General features: G+C 40.7%; 1 protein-coding gene across 1 annotated transcript; it reads right to left on the minus strand.

Annotated features, from left to right (window-relative positions):
* Positions 1-273: 273 nt before the first annotated feature.
* Positions 274-5,355, minus strand: eapp (e2f-associated phosphoprotein). The gene is made up of 6 exons (XM_008398672.2): positions 5,179-5,355; positions 4,562-4,740; positions 4,047-4,148; positions 3,240-3,348; positions 3,021-3,149; positions 274-1,074 (listed from the first exon to the last, which is right to left on the minus strand). The coding sequence occupies exons 1-6, from the start codon at positions 5,256-5,258 to the stop codon at positions 801-803; spliced, it is 873 nt and encodes a 290-aa protein (XP_008396894.1). The 5' UTR covers positions 5,259-5,355; the 3' UTR covers positions 274-800.
* Between the last annotated feature and the right edge of the window lie 5,684 nt (positions 5,356-11,039).

Raw genomic sequence — 11,039 nt, forward strand, 5'->3', positions numbered from 1 at the left:
TTTAACATGTTTTTTCAATATAGAGCATAATAAAGGGTACCAATCAGAGCTGAGCAATGCTGCCGTTAATTACTTGTTTTTTTTTTTTGTTGTTGTAGCAGCTGTAGCTGTATGGGACCACCTATGTGGCCTATACCCAGCACAGCAAATGTGCTGGGTATTTCCCATCCTGCCTATGCCCAGCATTAAAGTCCATCCCGCAAAACTCATGTCTCATTTTTTTTCCTGAGGAATATGAATCCAGCTGATGAATAACAGGATTACTTCTCAACATCAAGTCTCTGTCTTTTGTATTCTACTGACCCGTGACCATAAACATTTCACCATAGAAAAGTAATCCATAAAAACATCTTAACGCTTTTAGGACTGTACATCAGATAGATGTTAAAAAAAGAAGCAGATATTAAAATTATAACTGTTTAAAACTCTTTTAGCTGTTTAAAAAGTTGCTGAAAACACAGAATTATGTGAATTTAACAATATGACCTCAGAGCATAAACCTAAAACACATTCCCAAGCAAAAGAAAAAAATCATTCTTGCTCCAGAAGTGGACTAGGATGTGTAGTAGTTCATTAGGCTGTGCAAGGCTCTCTGACAACAGGCTGAGGTGAACCTCTATGAAAACTGATGCTAATGCAGGAAAATGGATTTACTAAAAGTTGAAAGGAAATCCAGCTATTTATGACAGAACAATCMTTTTAGTCAAAACAGGTAAAAACAGTTTCTGTTGGATGAGGTTCCACAGACAAACAAAAACAGATAAAAAAGAAATTCAGGATTTGAACTTGTTCAGACCACCTCAGCAGTGACTGGCCAGTATGTTAAAGAAATGGTAGACCTCGTCTTTGTCAAACACAGCCACCTCTGTGGAGCACTCGGAACATTTCACAGGGTGGTAGATCTCATCAGAGTCCATGCCTGCCGGCCTCGGGCTGGCAGCCTCTGCGGTCTGGCCTCTCCTCCTCTTCCTGGACTTTTTCTCCTGCTGCGTTTTGTAGCGCAGCACCTCATCTGTCTTCACTGTGCAGTTCATCACAAACATGGCTCGATACTGTGTGCGGTACTTCTCATGCCTGGTGAAGACAAAACACAGAACGGTATTTATTCAACAAGGTTTCCAATTCATCAAACACTGCTTTGAGATGTCACAAATGACAGCTACTTTACAATATGGCTGGACTGGATTGTTAGCCCACAATTATAGGAGAAACAGGACATTCACATTAGAAACCATGGAAAGGTTTCCTGTTGGATGAAGCTAGTTTAAACACACACACACACACACACACACACACACACACACACACAGTACTATGTAAAAATATTCATGCCCTTTCAACATGCTCACAATTTCGTTCAATTAAAAATTTAATTCAGAAATACTTTATTTATACTAAAGGGAAATTAAATGTTGCCATAACTCATATCATCCAAGTATCCAAGTAAACTGTCGTCATGGACAGTGATGCTGTGGATGGGAAGGATCTCCAGTAGCAGTCAGTCTTGAAACTAATCTCAAGATACCTCTGACTGAAGACTGAATCTCTATGACAGTTTCAAGACTTAAAAGACATGCTAACAGCTCACCTTTTGGGCAGCAAAGACAATATTTCATGGTGGAATGACACCAGCAGTTGTTCTACACTCTGCTAATCCATCTCATTTGCTTTTGCCACTCTTTTAAGTTATTGAGGAGGATTATACAGAAGCTGCTCAGAGTCAAAATTGGAGACAGAAAAGAGAAGAATAGGAAGAAGCAGGAGAATAAACTGCAGAGGAACAATATCAGAGATGTGTGGTCAGGGATGAAGAAGATTATAGGCTTCAAACAAAAGTAGGATCAGTTAGATGGAAGATTGTTCCTGAACAGGTTCAGTTCAGGAACAAGCTCATCATCGTCATCCTCTCCTGTCCACAGCCAAACACACATCCTACCTTCCTCTAACCTACAGCTTTCCTGCCAAACCTCAGATGTTCTAGTTTCCATGGATTCTTCTGCTTCTACAAGTTTGTCTTCAACCATATCAGTAGATGCTGCTGCTTCCATTTTTCTGGATCTAGAAGTGAAGAGGCAGCTGGAGAGACTGAACCAGAACAAGGCTGCAGGTCCAGATGGTGTCAGTCCCAGAGTCCTGAAGTTGCAGAGCAACTCTGTGGGATTCTGCAGCATCTCTTCAACAATATACTGACCCACTAGAACGTTCTGTTGTTGTGGAAAACATCCTGTCTGGTTCCGGTACCAAAGACAACTCAGTCATCAGTCATCAATAACTATAGACCAGTTACCATGACAACCCACATCATGAAGGTCGTGGAGAGTCTCCTGTTAGTCCATCCGAATAAGTAGACAAGCTCACATCAGGACTTCCTGCAGTTTACTTATCACCGTGGAGATGGAGTTGCAGATGCCATCATACATCTTCTTCAACAAACCCACTGTCATCTGGACAAGGCAAGCAGCTCTGTGAGGATCATGTTCTTTGATTTCTCCAGTGAATTTAACACAATTCAGCCTGATCTGCTCTGAGAGAAACTCCAGAAGACACAGATGGAGGCTTCAACAATCACCTGGATCTATGACTACCTGACAAACAGACCACAGTTTGTGAGACTGAAGGACTGTTTGTTTAATCAGGTGGTCAGTAACACAGGAGCACCACAGGGGACAGTATCTCACCATTCCTTGACACTCTACACTTCAGACTTCCATCATAAGACTGACTTATGTCATCTACAGAAATACTTAGGTTGCAGTTGCTCGGTGTATCAGAGATGGACAAGAGATTGAGCACACAGAGCTGGTGGACCACTTTGTGTCCTGCTGAGGGAACAATCAAATCATCTTGAATGTAAACAAAACAAAGGAGATGACTGTAGGTTGCATGTTGGCTATAATCTCTAAGTTTACCAAGAGGTTACAACCAACATGTTAAAGACCAAGTCTCTGTGATCCCAACAGCCTGACATATGWATTGCACATGCTCAGTGTGGATGCAGAGGTGGTTGTGTTCCTCCTGACCTCTGACAGTCCAAGCAGAGCGTGGTCATGCAGGCAGGACAGTTCAACACGGCGTCACTGCTGGGGAGGCGATGGTTCTGGCCAGCCTGGGACCGGGATGCTGTGCTCTGATGCTTTCTGCCGTTATACCTTCACAGGATGAAAGAACACCGATTTACACTGAGAGGAAAAACATTGCTGTTCTGCACTTTCACAGCAGGAAAAAGGACATGCTGGTACCTCCTTGCATCCACCCAGGCCTGGTCCCTGTCGTCCTCGTCTGGGTCGTACAGCAGCTCATCGTTACTGGGAACAATCCGCTGCCTGCGCCGCCGGTCTGTGGAGCTGCCTACAGTACAGATTCAGATCACTGTTCAAGACTCAACATGGCCTCTTAAACCAGGTGACTGTTTTTATCTCCACACTTTCTAACATTAAATAGAGAGTTTTCCTGCTGCAGGTCAGTTGATTTGACTCTGGTATAGATTTGACTTAATACTCAATACACGTCAGCACCCAAGTGTTATCAGCAGCAGAACTTTGAAATAACTATGTAAATAAATTGAAGAAAGAACCACTGACTGAGCTGCTCACATCACATCCTGATCTATCAAAGCTTTTTTCTCATTTAAATATCTTTCTTCTCCTAATTTTAAGTTTTTGTTTATTTTATTTTATTTTTTTGTAAAACTATGTTTTTACTCTGCTAATATTATGACTATATTCTTGAAATAAAACAAAAAACTCTGGCTGTACAACTCACAGGAGGAATGAATGGAATGATGCCATTTTTGAAAAATCTTTTCTGTCATTTGTCATTTACCCATTTAACTTAAATATTCTGAATTAAACAACACAAAACTCATAAAGCCACAACATCCTCATCTAGGAGGACGTGAACTTCTGAATTAGAAGAAAAGCATCTCTCAGAATTCTAGCATTTAGTAAACAGAGACAGTTATGGTAATCCTAACTGAGCTGATTTAGGCATAGAGAGAAAGAATAAAAGGTCTTTTTCATGATGGACCGTGCAGACTGATCTCTTACCTGGTGTGTCGTCGTCCTCTGAGTCAGAATCAAAGTATATCTTATCATACATCTGAGGTTTGGAAACGCAGGAAGCTCCAGCACTTCCTCCACCTGTTGGATCTGTCACAGAATATTTATGTCAGTTTATTTGAAAATAGACTCACAATGTTCCATTTAGGGCTGAAACAATCTGATTCATCAGTTACTGAAACAATTATCAACTAACTTCATAATCATCTAATTATTAACTAGACCATTCAGACTCACTATAAGGCCCTTTGCTGAAGGAATAACACAATTAGAACAGTAATGAAGCCAAAACTGTACTGGACACATATATATTTTGCATTTAAGATGTCTCTAAATCTGTTCTCATACGCTTTGCTATTATTTTGCAATTTACTTTTAACAGTCAACCCTCTGAATCTCTACAGAATAATTTCCAAACAGACAAACTCTAAATAGTGTGAATCATTTCGATTCATTGAGACGCAAACCCTGTAGAATGACAGTTGGGATGTAAACCAACTTACCAACTGCTGGTCCCCAGGTTCCCTCCATGGTCCGGATGGTGGAGCTAAGTTCAGCCTCCATCTCTTTTTCAAACTCATCCTCACTGGATGACTCGCTCTCCCCAGTCAGGTACTCCCGTATCAGCTTCTTCTTCTGCTCCGGGGTTCCGTTCAGCAGCACGTCCAGCTCGTCCTCCGAGCTGAAACCAAGTGAAACACATTGTTGCCTTATGTCCCTCCTTTCTGTCCCATAGAACGTAGAATAGACATATCCATAGATACTATCGCAAAAGTTGAGATACTTTTGTGACACCTTTGTCACCTTTAACCTTATTGCAGTAAGGTCAAAGGTGACAATACGAGTATTCAAAAATAAACGACTTTTTCCTCCAACTAGTGTTGGACATAAACACTAAAATCACATGAGCTGTCAGTGTGTTTAATGAAGACCCTTCATGCGCTGCCTTACTCTGCTGCTTATAGCCAGAAATAAATCCATGCTCTCAACATAAAACCCTGACAGTTAGGACTAGGCTTCAATAAATAACCACCGCGTGCATTTTGTTTACATGTTAGCATCCAGCTAGCCTTTAGCTCCTAGCCTCATGCTAATGGTTCAAAGCTAATGTGTAGCATACCTGCTCTCAGCTCGCTCTTCGTCGCTCGGTTCCTCAATTTCATACGAGTCAAACTCCTGGGGTTTACTCAACTTGTTCATTCTGTAGACAGAAAAAACAAAACCAATGACAAGAGAAAATAAATCCAATCCTCCTGGATGTGAAGTAGCTTCTTCTTCGATTACATTTATTTGGACGCTGACTAATTTAGAAGTATCTTTAGCGCCACCTAGTGGACTAGAGAGCAGAGCAAATATATCTATCTAAAATATGTCATTGATGTTTTTATTATAATAATAACCCAAATGAATCTGGTACCAGGTGAAAAAACAATTACTTCATAAAAATAATAGGATTTTTTGCCATGATTTGGAGCAAGGTCGAGCCACAACATCTCTATTGAATTTAAATCAAGATTTTGACTAGGCCTCCCCAAAAGCTTTATTGTTTGCCTTGACTTTCTGGTTTGTTTCCCCACTGAATAACTCAAATCTACTTAAGCAAAGACCTTGTTAAGATTTTTTTAATATAAGGTTTAGTTATGACTGGTTGTAATTCCTGTGCTGTCGGAAAGCATAGTAAGTATAGGAAAGTACATGTAATTTTAACACAATTCAGTGTGGTATTGTGAGCTTGTAAAAAAAGATAAAACATGATGGGAATGATGGATTCTAACAATTAGTCAGATGTGCAAAGTCTTTTTTAGCCGATTATAGAATTTTAAAACAACTCAAACTGAAAATATCTGAATGATCTGAGCTGACCCTTTAAATTGAGAAACTAACGGTTCAATATTCTCCCTCACAATTTTCTGTTATTGAGCAGAATTCATTAATTACAGAAAATCTTATAGATCCTACACCAGTAAACCAGCTTAGAAAAATCTGAATAACCACCATGTTTGACTTCTTTCTGAATTGATGGGCTACAGTTTTTCCTCAAATGCTTTGGTACATTTTTCTGATCAGAATAAAAATTGTTATAAATTTTTTTAAATTAGGCATATATCATCTGGATGCTTGTATCTCATTATTCAGCCTGTGATGTCACCGTCTACACCTTTTGGTCCACATTCTGGACATATCAGCTCCTTGCAAATCTAATTATTTGCACAACCACCACTGCTCTGGATATGGGGGCAATTTTCATTCAACTCAGACCACTTCTTCTAGATGCTTTAATCCTTATCAAAGGTATTTATTCAAGGAAAATATTAAAATTAAATATGATTAAAATAAATCAATACTGAGTGCATTTAAGGCTCTTGGTGCAGGAGATTTAATACAGGAAGAGCTGCCTTAGCGCTCCCACGTTAGCTTCAATATTTCCTGAATATTTTGGCCAGTTATCTTTGGAGAATTGTTGAAATTCAGACCCAGTTGAGTATTTTCCAGCATTTTCCCAGCTATTTTAAAGTTATGCCCCAGTATCTCAATAGGTTTCAGGACAGGACTTTGATTAGGTCACTCCAAATCTTCAATTTGTTTTTCTAAAGAAAAACAAACTGGTAGGCTTCCTGGTGTGTTTGGGATCATTGTCCTGCTACAGAGCCCAGGTTGGTTTCAGGAGGTTTCAGGCAGCTAGGCGTTCTCCTTCAGGAGAATCCACAGCTCCATTTATCACACACAGCAAGTCTTTCAGGTCATGAAGCAACAAAACAGCCCCAGACCATCATGCTTTAGCAAAACATAGCAGCATGATTTACTGCTGGTATGAGGTTCTTTTTCTGAAACCCATCGTTACTTTATACCAGATGTAACGGGGCACACACCWTCCAAAAAGTTAAACTTTTGTCTCGTTAGTCCACTGAATGTTTTCCCAGAAGTCTTTGAGATCTAGATGAGACGAGCCTTAATGTTCTTGCTCAGCTGTGGATTTCATCTGGGAACTCTGCCATGCTGACAGGATTTACCCAGTTTATTTTTTATGGTGGAGGCGTGACCTCTGACCTTCACTGAGCCCTGTAGTTCTTTGGTTGCTGTTGTGGGTTAGTGACTTCTTGGATGAGCTGTTGCTGCAGACTTAGGGTAATTTTGATTAACCAGCCACTCCTGGGCAGCTGCTCCGCTAGTCTCAAAGGTTTAAAACTGCAGGTTTGGAATATTTTTCTCCCTTAATTATGAATACTTTCAATTAAAAGTTGTATTTTGCATCTACTTGTGTTATCTTTGATTAATATTTAAATTAGTTTGATGACAAACATGCAAAAAAAAGAGGTAATCAGGACGTTCAACTATATTTGTGTTCTTCTTTCAAATGTTCATCAGTACCGCCACTAGGTGGAGCCAACAGATAGGACATGTGAAAAATGTATTGAGTCACTCCTCTCYAAGGTCAAGGCTGCTGCTTTTCTACTGTTTTTCTCGTGCAACTTTTCATAATTAGGTGCAATGTTGAATACAGAGACAAGATTCTGAAAACAAAACTTAAAAATAACAACAAAAAAATGTATAACAGAGCTATCAACCACATGACCTCTGACCTTTAAAGGAAAGAATTGTCTGCAAGACTTGTTTCATACCATGTGGGGGCAATTTGTCAGTCACCAACTGACAGCAAATGACGGCAGACCTCAGAGTGTCCTTTCATTTCCTACTTTGATAATGGCATGAACGGACGGACGGACGGACAGACAGACGGACGGACAGACAGACGGACGGATGGATGGAAAGAACTGATGATTAATAATCTGGCCTGCTCTTCAGTCCACCAGGTGGGGATAATGCTCATGTAAGCTATTTTTTTCTAATTCCAAGTGAAAGAAGAAGCTTATGACAGTGTCTTAGGGCAATTTTAAATAAAAAAAGGAGCAAATTTCCACCAAAAAGTGTGAAAATTCTAAAATTTGCAAGAAACTTTCTGAAATTGTTCTTAAAATTTCAGAGTTTTTTGGAGGACATTTACTCCTCCTCGTTTCCTGTCTGCAATGGCTCCAAAACCTCGCTGTAGAAGGAATTCACATCCAAGAAGACTAAACTTATTTCATCTTGTCATCGTTAAATCTTTTTTAAATAGCAGGAGTAAACAACATGAAATTCCAGGAGTTTGACACAAATGAGCCTGACAAACTGAGAAAACGAGACCAATGACTCTGAAAACACATGACTGATGGTTTGAGAATCTGCCGCACTGCACCTGTAGTTTTGTAGTTGAATTTTCCTTCAACCTATGGTGATTGTTTGCTTCTTTCTCACTAAAGGCACAAACACTTCAGTTATTACACATATATTAGTCATGTTGAAGTTTCTGGTGAGTATTAATTACAGATGTTTATTACTTCTTGGACTTTTGCACACACTTTGTAATTTTCCAGGATGAAATACAGTTTTAAGGTTGGAATTACCATTGGATATGTCAGAAAATAAACTGTGATGTAGAAAAAAAAAAAAAAAATCGGAGAATTCTGGAATATTTAACCAGGCTCTTCTCCCAAGCAGAAGAAGATCTGTCTTCTGGGGACAAATTGACCACCATCCCCTGAGCGTCTGCGTGAAGCCTCCCATCCTCTGCTCAGCCTCTCTGTGTTGATATCGTCATCTGTTTTTGTTTGTCTGTTTGTTTGCTCGCCTTTAGCCGAGTTTGCGGCTCAACGCAGCTTTCAGTTGTGTGACTGTGTGACAAAGTGTCTTCTTGTGTGTGGATTTGCTTGGTGACATTTTCCATCGCAGGTGTGACATGTCGCTCCCCTGACAGCCTCCTGCACCACACACAACAACAACTGTTTTCCAGTTTTACCTGCCTCCCACATACACACTCACGCACACACCTCAGCGTCCACCTCTGTCTCAGCTCTGCTGCTCGACAAGCTAATTTAGCCAATTACACGCAGGTGTGATGCTAATTTCCCCGAGCTGGCAGCCAGCTCCTGGAGGAGGTAAAAATAGCATAATTACACTCATCTGTCCCTCTGCAGGCAGACAGGCTCTCCCACTGGGTGTCGGCTTTAGTGCCACCGCCAAACACACGCAGCAGAGAGACAAACACTCACAGTTGGTTTAGATCATAGACAAGAAGGCAGCAGACAATCTATGTGGATGGATGGAACCGTGTGTATGGAGGAATTTCAGATGCTGCCGCTGTTACGTTTTCTCTCTTTTGTTTGAGGCTTTCAATGGATTTTCAGTAATACACTGCAATTTCCTGCAAGAAAGGAGAAACAGACTTTTAGTGTGGCGGGATAATTATGAGAAGCTGTTTTTCAAAGCAACAGGGTTGGATGTGTCATTGTTAGAGTTGTATGTGAGGAGAGGAGGAAGCTTTTTCTTCAGAACTCAAACACAAAACAAGGTCAGCACAGGGAGAAACTGACTGAAGTGTTCACAGTGTCTCCTTGCAAAAACAGTATGAAATAATGTGGCATCAAATGGAACCGGAAAACAGGCTTATACAGATTATCTACAAAATGTCTTCAGTCTTGTTTTAGCAACAGGTTTAGACAAACACAGTCCATACTGGAAACGCTTGTTAAAGACCGCAGCACAACGTGAAAACCCAACGGGAAGTGGAAACTCTTTGTGAGATAGTGTCTCCCAACCTGGTCCTCAAGACACACTGCCTTGGGTGTCTTAGATGCTTCTCTGCTTTAACACAGCCGAATCAGAAGATTGCAGCTCAGCAAACATCTGTTAATCAGCCATCAGATGAAATCAGCTCAGCTGAAGCAAGAAAAAAGCCCAAAACATGCAGGGCATGCCTTGATGACCAGGGGTTGAGAAGCACAGCTATAGGGCAGCAAAAGAACGCAGTGGGGGAACCATTACCTCATAATCAATGCTTCATCATGGATTTTTTTGTTATGGTTTCATATTAGGCCCCTTTTAGGCTATAGTTCCACAATAAACAACCTTTAAAACCTTTTTATGAATCATTAATTATCACATCATACAAGTCAACTCAGCAGAATGTAGGTGTTTTAAATAGAGCATTTTGTTTTGTAGGACAAAACAAGATGCTCTATTTAAAACATAGAGCATGTTTTAAATAGAGCATCTTTTTGGGCCATGGGTGTGGCCCATGGTTGTAGTGGGCCATGGGTGTGGCCCATGGCCCACTACAACCATGGGCCACACCCATGGTTGTAGGCCATGGGTGTGGCCTACAACCGGTGGCAGTTCTGGCATGAATGTTGCCCTGAACGAATACCTTCTTGGATGCCTCCACCACCCACACCATCTCTACACCTACACCACCTACACCACCCACACCATCTCTACACCTACACCACCCACACCATCTCTACACCTACACCACCTACACCACCCACACCACCTCTGCACCTACACCACCTACCACCTACACCATTCCTCTACACCTACACCACCTACCACCTACACCACCTGCTCCCCCTGGTTGGTGAACACACACATTGGTGCTTGCTAATGGAATTTTATCTGCAGAAAACTTGTTTGGTTTATGACAAAATTTTTTTTTGTTCTTTGCTTGCTTGTCTTTGCCAACCCCAATACAATGGCCCTCTGGGTGAAGAGCCATATTTCCCATGTCAGAAACTGGGCACCTTTGAGGAAACATGTTTCAGTCAGACAGAAAAAAATAAAAAAATAAGCACATCCCTTTAAATTAATTGATTCTGTAGTATCAGTGGTAGGACGTGCCTAATCTTTCCCAAACTGTTTCAGTTTTAACTTTATTTATGGTTAATAAGTAGTGGCATTATGGAATTTGCTCTGTGTGTCTCTATGCATCTGAGATTAGACGTAATTAATTGTTTAACTTTGTAAGCCTCTGATGATTTATCCTTTAAAAGTCCAGACAGAGGGATGTGCTTTCTTTCCACCATGAGCATACACACATTTTCACTATTTCCTTTTTAACAGAAAGTATTTCTACAATCAGGATTCAGACAACAGAAGGAGCCTCTTGCT

Source organism: Poecilia reticulata, linkage group LG22 (genome assembly GCF_000633615.1).
Source record: "Poecilia reticulata strain Guanapo linkage group LG22, Guppy_female_1.0+MT, whole genome shotgun sequence".
NCBI lineage: Eukaryota > Metazoa > Chordata > Actinopteri > Cyprinodontiformes > Poeciliidae > Poecilia > Poecilia reticulata.

Coding starts and splice junctions, on each gene's coding strand:
- eapp (XM_008398672.2), bottom strand. CDS start 5,258: ATGAACAAGTTGAGTAAACCCCAGGAGTTTGACTCGTATGAAATTGAG. Junction 4,741..5,178: donor GAAGAGCGAGCTGAGAGCAG/GTATGCTACACA, acceptor ACTTGGTTTCAG/CTCGGAGGACGAGCTGGACG. Junction 3,150..3,239: donor GCCTGGGTGGATGCAAGGAG/GTACCAGCATGT, acceptor CATCCTGTGAAG/GTATAACGGCAGAAAGCATC.